The following is a 13,100-nucleotide window of genomic DNA, read 5'->3' on the forward strand; positions in this document are numbered from 1 at the left end:
CTCCTTCACAAAACAGCACTTCTATTTATTGCCAAGACCATTCCCATCACCCACAAGTGGCCTCATCACCCCCGTCTCCCCCACCCCCGGCAGCCACCAATGTGTCCTCTCGGTGCAGATTTTCCTATTCAGGATATATCATAAGAAGGAAATCCTGCAGCAGTAAGCTTTTGCCTTTGCTTATGGTGCTAACAGGGATGTAAACCAAACTCATGGAGTGAGAAGAACATACTATTAAAAGACTTTTCACTATCTGGGTGAGGTCTGGCTTTTCTATCACTTTTTTTTTTTTTTTTTTTTTTTTTTTTTTTGCGGTACTGGGGCTGGAACCCAGGGGCATTCTTCCTCCGAACTACACCCCCAGCCCTATTTTTTATTCTTTATTTTGAAACAGGCTCTCACTGAGTAGTAAGCCTGGTTTCTTTCACTTAGCATGGTGTTTTTAGGTTTCTTCTATATAGCAAGTATCAGTACTTTCCTCCTCCTCCTCCTCCTCCTCCTCCTCCTCCTCCTCCTTCTCCTCCTCCTTCTTCTCCTCCTCCTCCTCCTTCTTCTTCCCTCCTCCTCCTCCTCTTCTCCTCCTCCTCCTCTTCCTCCTTTTCTCCTCCTCCTCCTCCTCCCTCCTCCCTCCTCCTCCTCCTCCTCCTCCTTCTTCCTCCCTCCTCCTCCTTCTTCCTCCCTCCCTCCTCCTCCTCCTCCTCCCTCCTCCTCCTCCTCCTCCTTCTTCCTCCCTCCTCCTCCTCCTCCTCCTCCTCCTCTTCTCCTCCTCCTCCTCCTCCTCCTTCCTCCTTCTTCCTCTCTCCTCCTCCTCCTCCTCCTCTCCTCCTCCTCCTCCTCCTCCCCCCTCCTCCTCCTCCTCCTCCTCCCTCCTCCTCCTCCTCCTCCTCCTCCTCCTCCTCCTCCTCCTCCTCTGCCCTCCTCCTCCTCCTCCTCCTTCCTCCTTCTTCCTCTCTCCTCCTCCTCCTCCTCCTCCTCCTCCTCCTCCTCCTTCTCCTTTGTTATTGGAGATTGAACCTGGGGCATTCTGCCTCTGAGCTGCACACCTCCAGCCCTTTTTATTTTTTTATTTTGAAACAGGGATCTCACTGATTTGCTGAGGGTCTTGCTAAATTGCTGAGGCTGGCCTCAAATCTCTGCTCCTCCTCCCAGGGAGTATGTCTCAGCCTCCCAAGTACTGAGATGACAGGGATGGGCCACTATACCCAGCTAGTACTTCATCTTTTCAATGGCTGAGTAAAATTGCAGTGTGTGTATGTGTGTGTGTATGTGTGTGTGTGTGTGTGTGTGTGTGTGTGTGTGTGTGTATGTGTGTACTATAATGTGTGTAGCCATCTATTGATGGACATTTGGGATGTTTTTGATTATTGTAAATAATGCTGCTAATAAATACATGAATATATATGTATTTGCTTGAGTACCTATTTTGTGTGTGTGTGGCACTGGGGATTTAACCCAGAGACATTCTACCTCTGAGATATACCCCACATTTTTCTTTTTTTTAATTTTTATTTTGAAACAGGGTCTCTCTAGATTGATGAGAATCTCATTATTTGCTGAACCTGCAATTCTCCTGTCTTAGCCTCCTAAGTAGGAGATTATAAGAGTGTGCCATGACACCAACTTGAGTACCTTTTTTTTTTATTTTTCCAGTCTGGGGATGGAACCCAGGGGCATTCTACCTCTGAGCTACACCCCCAGTCCTATTTTTTTATTCCTTATTTTGAAACAGGGTCTCTCCGAGTTGCAAGGGGCCTCACTAAGTAGCTGAGGCTGCCCGTGAACCACAATCCTCCAGTCTCAGCCTCCCTAATACTGGGATTACAACCATGCGCCACCACGCCCAGCTTGAGTACCTTTTGTGTGTGTGTGTGTGTGTGTGGTACTGGGGATGGAACCCAGGGGCTCTTCTACCTCCGGGCTATACTCCCAGACCTTATATTTTATTTGGGAACAGAGTCTCGCTAAGTTGCTGAGAGCCTCACTAAGTAGCTGAGACTGGCTTCGAACCTGTGCGATCCTCCTGTCTCAGCCTCCCAAGCACGGCTTTACAAGCCTGTGCCACTACGCCCGGCGTTGAGCACCTATTTTTAATTCTTCTAAATATATATGTAGAAATGGAATTGTGGGGCCATATGATAATGACATATGTTAACTTTTTGAAGAATTCCTATCTCCTTTTGAAACTCTTCCTTAAGACTATAATCTTATACCTAATATTAGATATAGTGAGTTTCTCAGCCTCAGCACTATTGACATTTGGAGTCAGAAAATTCTTTTGTTGTAGGAGGCTGATATAAGTATTGCAGGAATTTTAGCAGCAATTCTGGTCTCTAGCCCGTAGATACAAATAGCATCCTCCAAGCTGAACAACCAGTGATATCAGAGGACACTGCCAACTGTCCCCTGGGAGCCAAACTCCGCCCCTTCTTCTCTCTGAACACCACTTTTTTTTTGTTGTTGTTGTTGTTCTGTTTTGTTTTGTGTGGCACTGGGGATGGAACCCAGGGGCCTCCTCCCTCCAAGCTACACCTGTAGCCCTGATTTTTATTCTTTATTTTGAAACAGGGTCTCACTGAGTTGCAGAGGGCCTCACTAAGTAGCTGAGGCTGTCCGCGACCGCGATCCTCCTGTCTCAGCCTCCCGAATGCTGGGATTACAAACGTGTGCCACCACGCCCAGCGACCACTGTTTTAATGGAGTCTCTGTCAACTTGAAGCAAATGTGGTTGTCATGAAGAAAGAACACTAAAAGTTAGAGGCTTTCAAGAAATGGATATTCCTTAGAAGTTTGTATACAGGAATTAGTGTTTGTTTTCTTTTATAGATGTAAAGAGTTTGCAGATTTACAAATATGTGACAACCAGATAAATCTTGTCATTAAATATTCGTGTACCTTTCAAATGTAAGTTTAATATAAACCCAGCTCATTCACAGAACTCCAAGAAATATATCTACCCTTGCCCCAGCCCAGGACACATCACATACTAAATAACTCTTATAATAGCACACTGCAATGTATAATTTTTAAGATGATGACGAGAAGCAATATTTTCAAGGTTCTTTTGATATGGTAATATTTATTTTTTCAAATAAAAGCTCAGGAAGGCCCAGGAGGAATTTTCTATTTGGTTCATCCAAATAATAGAAAGATGCACGCTAGTTTCATTATTGGGATACATTGAGCCAAGATGAATCTTTTGCACTTGTTATTACAGATCTTTATAGATCTTAGTGACCCTTCCCTTCCTCCTCCTCCTCCTCCTCCTCCTCCTCCTCCTCCTCCTCCTCCTCCTCCTCCTCCTCCTCCTCCTCCTCCTCCTCCTCTCTCTCTCTTCTTCTTCTTCTTCTTCTTCTTCTTCTTCTTCTTCTTCTTCTTTGGTGGCAAACCTGCAAGTCCTCCTGTCTCAGCTTCCCAAATACTGAGATTAAAGGCATGCGCCATCAGGCCTGGCTTAGTGAGTTCTTTATAGAAGGGAAACTACGAGTCCATGCCTTTGTCATCAAAAGATGCTAAGAGTAGACCTGTTTGGGAAATGGACCAACCGGCCTTAGGCACAGACCGCACTAGTGTAGAGTTCACAGCAGTTAGCAAGAGCCATGGCACTGAACTCCTTGTCTGCCCAGGGACTGGAAAAAGAAGGTTGGTTGGTGCCGTTCAGAGAAGTACTGAAATGAAAAGCCAGAGAGACAGGCAACAAGTTTCACCAAGTAGCCAAAAGCGAAAGCACACACCCCTAAATGCATCTATCTGCCATGACTCAATGAATTGGATCCAGCTAAGTTTATTTTCTCATTCGTACTAGAGATAATACCAGCAAGGAACCCTACAGGATGTCTCTGTTCCTGGGCCCGATTCCTAAGCATACATAGTCTATCTAGAAATTTCCTTTCTAAATATCTGAAGCAACATCCATGCCTAGAAATGATCTAGAGTTAAATTCATTCTAAAAAGTAAGGCAGTATCTTAATGGCCTTTTGTTGTTGTTTTCGGTACTGGAAATTGAACCCAGAGGCATTCTACGTCTGAGCTATGCCCTCAGCCCCGTTTTTTATTCTTTATTTGGAAACAGGGTTTCACTAAGTTGCAGAGGGCCTCACTAAGTAGCTGAGGCTGCGAACTGTGATCCTCCTGTCTCGGCCTCCCAAATTCTGGGATTACAAGCGTGCGCCACCACACCTGGCCTTAATGGCCAGTTTTTAATTGGACAAGAACATTATGTCTTTTGGATTCTAGCTACCAACGACCCTCCATATGTGAATAGGAAACCCAGTGACTTAGGAATCAAAGCTGTGCCAGACCAGCGACCTGTCCAGCTTGTAACTCATCACTGGTAGTCAGCAGGAGGATTCTTTTTGGAGGATGCTGGTCGTGTTCTCCGGTGATAACCTCAAAACACAGGCAGGATAACATTCGTTAACTTGGCCTAATCACTCATGCAGCAGCTGGCGCCCAGACATAGGCCCGTATAGTAAACCGATCACTTAATGATAACTTCCAACACTACCTCCAGTTCCGTTTATTCTCCTGAACCTCAGGCCCCAGCTGGCTTGTGAGTAGCTTTACATGGTGGCCCCACAGGTACCTTCAAGTTAATATCTCCAAAGCCAGATCTCTCCCATAAACACTCCCATTCGGGAACTAGTCCTTTTTCTCCCAGTCAATGAATGGCACTCCTTGGGCCCACTTGTCCAAGCGGGAAGAAAGACAGCCTTTCCTCTTCCCCATCCCAGTCCCTTCCTCCCGACTAGCGGGTGGTCAACCCTATTGATTCTACTTGGTCTAGGCATTTCCATCCTTAGGACCACTTAGTATCAGTTCTCCATCTCTCACTAGGACTATTATACCAGTGTGTTTACTGGTCTCCCTGATACCCACATGGCTGCCAGAAAGATCTTTTAAAAAGGCATTGCTGATTATGTCAGTGTTCCGAATTCTTCAGGTCAAATCTAAATTCCTTAGCCCTTCATTTAAGACCTTCCATGATCTTTGAGCCTTATCTCCCAAGCCTCTTGTCATTCATCACCAGCATCATTACCAACATACACACTTTTTGCTTTGAGAGTACCAAACATTTTAGTCCTTAAAATTCTTCCTTTTATGTGTCTCAAAACTTATTCTTTGGCCAGGCATGGTGGTGCACGTTTGTAATCCCAGCGTCTGGGAGGCTGAGACAGGAGGATCACGTTTCGTGGACAGCCTCAGCTACTTAGTGAGGCCCTTTGCAACTCAGTGAGACCCTGTTTCAAAATAAAGAATAAAAAATAGTGCTAGGAGTGTAGCTCAGAGGTAGAATGCCCCTGGGTTTCATCCTCAGTTCTGCAAAAACAAACAAACAAACAAACCTTATTCTTTTAGCTTATTGACATATGATTGCTTCTTCCCTAGAATTTGGTATATACCTTCATTTTATATTTGGAAGGCACCATGTTTTTGGCTTTGTTTTGTTTGGGGGTACCAGGAGTCAAACCCAGGGGCACTCTACCGCTAAGCTACATACACCCGCAGCACCCCTCCCCCTTTTCACTTTGCATCAGAGTCTTGCTAAGGTTGTGAAGCTGACCTTGGGTTTGCCATCCTCCTACCACTGCCTCCCAAGTACTGGGATCACGGGTGTGCAACACCACACGGGGCTGCATCATACTTTTATAAAATCAACTTTGTCCCTTCTTGCTTTTCTCGTTTCTGTCTAAAGAAGCCCATGATTTTTAGCCACTGAGGGCCATGGCTGCATCTTTGCCTACAACCTATCTATAATCTAATCACAATCAGTACCGTTGAGTTGTTACCAGAGCAACCACCTGTCTTTGCCTCTTCTCTGCCCCTCTGCTCCTCAGTGCCCCATCAATACAGATAGACCCTCTCCCTTGGGCACAGTGGAATGCCAAAGATGTACCATGGCTTCTCTCGGGCACTTAATTCAGCCTCCACAGACGACCCCCAAGACCATCTTTCTCCCACCCCCAGAAGAGTTCTTCATGGAGGAGGGTATGTAAGAGGAGGAAGCCAGGGTCCTGGAGCTCACTCACCTCTGATAGAGCTCTCTGCAGCACACGTAGGCCTCGTAGGTTCTGTTGGTGACATTTGTGCTTAGGAAGGAGACACAGTCTGTTTCCGCTCCCCTGGGGACATAGAGGATTCCTAGATAAGGAAGACAGAGATGCTAAGGGAAAGATTTGGCACCTGTTCACAAGGCTAATCGCTCTTTGGTTGTGAACTGGAAGCCCTGTGCTTTAGGTGCCTTCCCCGGGTATTTGTGGGCTGGGTAGTTCAATCAATATTCTGAGAGATGCTGTCATGATCCAGGTAAGTAACTTCTGCCAAGAGACCAAGGCACCTACCTGCCACACAGGCGCTGATGAGGGACACACAGGCCCCTGTGAAGAGGGCCCTGATCACTACCTTGGACAAGTCACTCTTCCGGTGGGGTACCATTGATGCTGCAGACAAGACAAAGTAATTTGGTCTCTTCCCCACCCACCAGTTCGGTGTATAACAGGAACTCCCATGGAGAAGGCAGAGGAAACGATGCAGGATGGCAGAGGAATAGCATCCTTAGCGCCAACCCAGGCTGGCCCTAAGAAGTGTGTCCGTACCTAGTCCTGAGAGATCCCTAACGCACTTTCCCTGGTCAAGGACTGTGCATCCAGCCCCTGTTTCAGTGGCTCTGTGAACACACCTGAGATGAACCTGGATTAAGCAAGGGCTGGGGTTGCTCCAGACAGGTGCAAATGCCTGATGTGCACCAGTCAACATCTGCACTCTTAAGCCTGCACCAGAATTAGATGGACCGTTTTGAGCCAGAGGACTAAGGAGGGTGAGGATCGCCTAAGCCTTAGCCGCACAATGCACGTCCCACCACAGATGGATGGCCTTCTCATAACCAAAACATAACAGAGGGACAAGATGAACTGGGAAAAAATTATTTCATCTTCAGATCGTTCAACCAGCTACCAAATAAATTTAATGATTCTACCCCAGAATATTATGATCATTAAAAAGTGGAGCACTAGCGGGGTGTGGTGCACGCTTGTAACCCCAGTCCTTGTGAGGCTGAGGCAGGAGGGTCGCAAGTTTTCAGCCAGCTTCAGCAACTTAGGGAGGCCCTCTGCAACTTAGTGAGACTGTTTCATAAAAAGTAATAAATGAATAAATAAATAAATAAATAAATAAATAAATAAAAACAATATAAAATAATAATAAATAATAATAAAATTAATAAAAATAATACATAATAAATAAATAATAAAACAGGGCTGGGAGTATAGCTCAGAGGTAGAATGACTCTGGATTCAATCTCCAGTACCACAGGCACTAACCTGTATTTCTTCTTATACCCCATTTTTTCAAAGATCCTTTTCTAATTTGGTGTTTCCAAACTCAGGCTCAGCTAGTCATTTCTCTTCTCTGCATTCTAGAACCATCCTGCCTTCTTCAAGCACCACCCTCGTTCAACAATAGCTCCAGCATTCTAGGTATACCTGTGTCTTGCTCCAAAGACTCATTCCTCCCCCACGTGGTGGCTTATAGTCTGAAGCCAGCACTCTACACCACTCGTCTAATCTGCCCCATGAGTCCAGTGCTTCCATTTCTCTTGTTGACTCTATGTGCAAATTCTGCTCCTGTGAAGACACCTAGCAAGGAGACTAATTCAGAAAGTACTTTCACTATTGAACAAAAACAAAATACCTTAATTTATATATGTATCGTGTCAATTTATTTATTCATTTATTTATTTATTTATTTATTGGTGGTACTGGGGTTCCTGGAAGCCCTTCTACCTCCAGACTCTACTCCCAGACCTATTTTATATTTTTATTTGGAAACAGGGTCTCTTAAGCCAGCGAGGCTGGCTTTGAACCTGCGCGATCCTCCTGTCTCAGCCTCCCAAGCACAGGGATTACAAGCGTGCGCCACCACGCCCGGCATACCATGTCAGTTTAATTGCAAAATAGAAATATAATATTTCCTCCCTCATGGGGAATTTAAAAATAAAATTGAAACCTGGGCGTGGTGGCGCACGCTTGTAATCCCAGCATTTGGGAGGCTGAGACAGGAGGATCATGGTTCATGGACAGCCTCAGCTACTTAGTGAGGCACCTTGCAACTCAGCGAGACCCTGTTTCAAAAATAAAGAGTAAAAACTTAGGGCTGGGGGTGTCACTCAGAGGTAGAATGCACCTGGGTTCCATCCTCAAAAATAATAATAAACACCGCAAAGATGAATAAATAAACAAATAAATTTTGGGGGGGTCTGAGGATGGAACCCAGGGGCATTCGACTTCTGAGCTCCACCCGCGGCCCTATTTTTTTATTCTTTTTTTTTTTTTTTTTTTTTGGTGGTACTGGGGTTCCTGGAAACCCTTCTACCTCCAGCCTACACTCCCAGACCTATTTTATATTTTTTTATTTGGAAACAGGGTCTCTTAAACCAGCGCAGCTGGCTACCAACCTGCACGATCCTCCTGTCTCCGCCTCCCAGGCGCAGGGATTACAAGTGTGCACCACCACGCCCAGCATAAATAAATAATTTTTAAAAACAGTTCTGGGGGTGTAGCTCGGAGGTAGAATGTCCCTGGGTTTCACCCCCAAATAAATAAATTAATTTAATTTAATTAGTTTGGGGGGGCCTTGATACAAAGGGAAAAGAAAGCACAATCGAAGTGAAGATTGTAGGGAACTCCACGCAGAGCCAAGAAGCGCAATGTCACCAGCTTCCAGCCAACGGCGACCTAAGGGGCCCATTTCACATCTGCTCCCCTATCCGGCCTCAACGCGTACCGAGCACGGCCCACTTCAGAAGCCGGGATCGGGCTGCCCTAGTGGGGATCTGGGGAACATAGACAACTCACTCAGTCCCCCCAGTGTAATGCCTATGGAACTGAGATTGGCGAATCCACAGAGTGAGTACGTGGTAATGATTTCCGCTCTCACCTAGGAGAAAGCAGAAGCAAGAAAGTAGATGAATTCAGCCCCACGGGCGCAGGCTGCTAACCATTCCAGAGGCTCCTCACACTGTCCTCATGAACGTACAGAGGAGGCTCGGGAAGGGCCTGTTCCCTTTGCGGATGCGAAGGCGGCACACGCCCATAATCAATCCCAGCTACTCCCAAATCTGAGGCAGGAGGATTTGCAAGTCTGAGGCTAGCCTGAGCAACGTGGCAAGACCCCATTTCAAAATAAGAAAGCCTGCGAATGTGGCCGAGTGATAGAGCCCACCTGGGGCTGATTCCTTATAACACACACACACACACACACACACACACACACACACACACACACACACAGAGTGAGGTAGTGATGGGAATGATTATACAGAAACCATCAAAAGCCTCTTTGCCTAACATTGTACTTGTTAGAGCCTATAAAGACAGCCTTGGAACCCAGGGTGGTAGCACACACTTGTAATCCCAGTACTTGGGAGGCTGAGACAGGAGAATCATGGGTTCGAGGACAGCCTCGGCTACTTAGTGAGGCCCTCTGCAACTTAGTGAAAATTTGTTTCAAAATAAAGAATAAAAAACAGGGCTGGGGGAGGGAGTAGCTTGGAGGTAGGATGCCCCTAGATTCCATCCCCTGTACCACAAATAAATATATAAAATAAAGAATAAAAAATAGGGCTGGAGGTGTAGCTTGGAGGTAGAATGCTCTTGGGTTCCATCCCCAGTACCAAAAAAAGGGGGGGGGCCTAGGAATGAGGGTGATTGAAAGGAAAGAGCCATAGATACGAAGGGAAATCAATTCATTGGAATTTAAACTTATAAATGAGGCCAGCCTAGTGAATTTGGTGAGACTGTCTCAAAACAAAAGAAAAAGGCCTGGGTATGTAGAGTGTGAGGCCCTGGGTTCAATCCCAAGTACAGAAAAATAAAATTTAAAAAGTATCTTCCCTGGATTATTCCCACTTGTAAAGACCCATCACTTACACTGTAGAGAGAAGTTGGGTCAGTTAGAGGAGGGAACAGAACGTGGCCCTCAGAATAAGTAGCAGGTGCTGGATTCGAGGCAGCTAAGCACGGGTACACTTGCTTTATTTATTTTTATTTTTTTTGGTACTGGCGATGGAACCCAGGGGTATTCTACCTCCGAGCTACACCCCCAGCCCTATTTTTTCTTTTTGAAACAGGGTCTCACTGAGTTGCAGAGGGCCTCACTAAGTAGCTGAGGCTGTCTGCGAACCTCAATCCTCCTGTCTCAGCCTCCCGAGTGCTGGGATTTCAAGCGTGCCCACAACGCCCAACTGCGCTTGCTTTATTGGTTAGGCCTGTGATGCTGGAAAGCACCAGGCGGTCTCCAGCCAACTTCCAGGTACCACTTTCCGTCTCCCCTCAGACATCCATGGTGAAGCCTCGCCCTGGGCCCACTCTGTGGGATGCTCACTTACAGAAATCCACTGTTTCTGGCCCTCGATCCACTCCTCCACTCCAGAGAGACGTGTGTTCTTGTACTGAGACAGCTGCTGATAGGCCACAAACTCGTTGGTGAAGAACTTGATTCCCACTATCTCGGCCACTATTGGGCAGTCGGCCCACTCCACGCCCATCATGAACACCATGGGCCTTAGGACGTAAGAGCAGATGGCCTGGATAAAAGAGAGACGCCCCAGGAGAAGGACGAACAGGTAACACAGGTCGGGTGCCTTGCAAGGGCCTTCGCGGGAGTCTCAGCCCAGCTCCTTTCTGCCGGCCATGCTTCCTCTTGGCTAACTATGGCCCGGATGATGTGCCAATTTAACCAGAGGGCAGCCCCACAAGCCTCATCCTTTACCTGGAAAGTGAGCCCGGGGATGTCCACCAATTCCCCCAGCCACGAGAGGGTGGCGTTGATGAATGCCAGCACGCTCAAAAAGGCAATCAGGTTGGCCGCGACGTTAGCCACAAGGACCACGGCGTCGGCGGCTCCGTTGCTGGCGGCTTCCAGGATGCTCCTCTCCTTCCTGCGCTTATTGGACATACGGAAAGAATGCGGTGTCTAAAGTAGTCTGAGCCCCTCAAAGAAGACACACCGCTCTGTCTCCCGGGTGCAGGAGGTTAATCAGGCCAGGGTGAGAGGTGACGGGTCCCTTGGTGACCACTAGTGCAAATTACTCGGAAGCAGCATCGGACAGAACTGACAAGAGGGTGCCGGTCCACCGATGCCAGAGAGAAAATCAGCGCCATTAGCTGGAGGCAGAGAATATGGAGTGACATCTTTTCCCTCTGGGAGCCTCAAAGTCTCTGCTATCACAGGTTTCCTTGGACTCACCCACGAGACAGTCTCACGCCCTCCTCAGTGTGGCACTTCGACTCTTCCACTTCTGGATACACCAGCTTGGACAAGGCCAGAGCACAGGGCGCGGCCATCACCGAGGCAGAGATCAAGGAAGACGCATCGATCTGCAAGGCCAGAGCTGGGATCGGGTGTCTGCGGAACCCAGCCCCGGCTCCCCGGAAGGCCACGCCAACGGTGCCTACCCCAAAAGATATGAAGGCTCCCAACACTGAGCCCGAAATGGTGGCGAAGCCGCCGGTCATCACCGTGTGGATTTCCGAGAGGGTCATGTCTCCGAGGTACGGGCGGATGAGCAGAGGCGCCTCTGTCTACACACAAGCAGAAGACATGCTAAGAGGGTGTAGACTTGAGTGCACATCAGATGCTTACAAAGTATTCATTAAGTGAATTGCAAGTAAATGATCTACACCTACTTTTAGCGAAAGAATGAAAAGAAGTAATGTAGCCAGGCATAGTTGCCCAGGCCTGGAATCCCAGTACCTGGGAGGCTGAGACAGGAGGCTCACGGGTTCAAAGCCAGCCTCAGCAACTGAGTGAGGCCCTCAACAACCTAGTGAGACTCTGTTTCCAGATAAAAAATAAAATAGGGCTGGGGGTATAACTCAGACATGAAATGCCCCTGGGGTCAGTCCTCAGCACCACACACAAATATGAAAATGTTATGGAATGATGAGGACCCAACTATGGAAACTGTGTCTAGCAACCACCTGAGATCACGTCATTTATCCCTTAATGAGTTCTGACTCTGTGCCTACTACTGGACTCGATACTAGTGATATTAATACAAATCTGGCAAGATTCCTACTTCTAGGAGCTTGTGGTCTAGCAAAGAAAGTGAAGCTGATTTTATATCATTTCAGCAAAATGCAGATGGCTACGGTGGAAGTATCCAGAAGTATATCAGAAGCAGGTAATCATCCTAGGACCTCAGGAAAGAAAAGCTTCACTACTGACTCCTTGTCAATTTGTCAATTTGATATTGAGCTGATCAGGCAAAGGCATGTATTGCGCAATACTCCTCACAGACAAATGTACACGTTATAAATGCATCAGCAAGCATTATGGGATGGGCCTTGCTGTTAGCCTGAGCAGGCAAGCTATTCCCTCCTTAAAGACCTTGAAAACCAAGCATCCCAAGGAGAAACCAAATCATAGATCAACACCCTTCGCAGCCCTGAAGACAGATAGGGTTGGACCCTGACATTCCCCTAAATTCCTATAAAGGAAGTTGTATCCGTGGCTAATCGTGTCCAGGATTAAATGTGCCTGGGGAAGTATTATTAGGCAGTTAGAGTGACAGCGGTGAGCCTCTGAGAGTCCCTTTGTCAGGGATGGGCTGCCCACAGCCATCATTTACTTGACTTTTCATAAGGAAAGCATACTTTCATGAACCTGCTTTCTGCCAAGCTCTCGGCATTCCTGAAGAAAGAAGACCAGCTGGCCTCAGGGTGCTTACCATCCCCACAAAGATGTTTCCTGCTATAGACAGAGTCTCCGCGGCGGTGGTGCCCATGGTGATTTGCAAAAACCAGGAGATCTAAGAGCAAAAAGAAGCCAGGCGTGGTGGCACACACTTGGAATCCCAGCATTCGGGAGGCTGAGACAGGAGGATCGTGTTTTGCAGACAGCCTCAGCTACTTAGTGAGGCCCTCTGCAACTCAGTAAGACCCTGTTTCAAAATAAAGAATAAACAATAGGGCAGGGGGTGTAGCTCAGAGGTTGAATACCCCTGGGTTCCATTCTAAGACCCACAAAAAAAAAAAAGGAGGAGGAGGAGGAGGAGGAGGAGGAGGAGGAGGAGGAGGAGGAGGAGGAGGAAAAGGCAGGCCTAG

The 13,100-nt window shown here is 47.2% G+C and overlaps 1 protein-coding gene across 1 annotated transcript in view; it reads right to left on the reverse strand.

Annotated features, from left to right (window-relative positions):
• Positions 1-3,547: 3,547 nt before the first annotated feature.
• The window catches only part of SLC28A2 (solute carrier family 28 member 2), a gene marked incomplete at both ends in the record, with an annotated part of 31,634 nt that continues 22,081 nt past the window's right edge, over positions 3,548-13,100 (reverse strand). Inside the window, 9 exons of the mRNA XM_080707025.1 lie at positions 3,548-3,665; positions 6,027-6,138; positions 6,339-6,437; positions 8,850-8,931; positions 10,382-10,579; positions 10,765-10,933; positions 11,242-11,372; positions 11,451-11,576; positions 12,725-12,805. Of these exons, the coding sequence (XP_080563151.1) occupies positions 3,548-3,665; positions 6,027-6,138; positions 6,339-6,437; positions 8,850-8,931; positions 10,382-10,579; positions 10,765-10,933; positions 11,242-11,372; positions 11,451-11,576; positions 12,725-12,805 (1,116 nt within the window). The remainder of the gene's footprint in view (positions 3,666-6,026; positions 6,139-6,338; positions 6,438-8,849; positions 8,932-10,381; positions 10,580-10,764; positions 10,934-11,241; positions 11,373-11,450; positions 11,577-12,724; positions 12,806-13,100) is intronic.

This window comes from Muscardinus avellanarius (genome assembly GCF_963383645.1).
Source record: "Muscardinus avellanarius genome assembly, chromosome: 12".
In the NCBI taxonomy this organism is placed as follows: Eukaryota; Metazoa; Chordata; class Mammalia; order Rodentia; family Gliridae; genus Muscardinus; species Muscardinus avellanarius.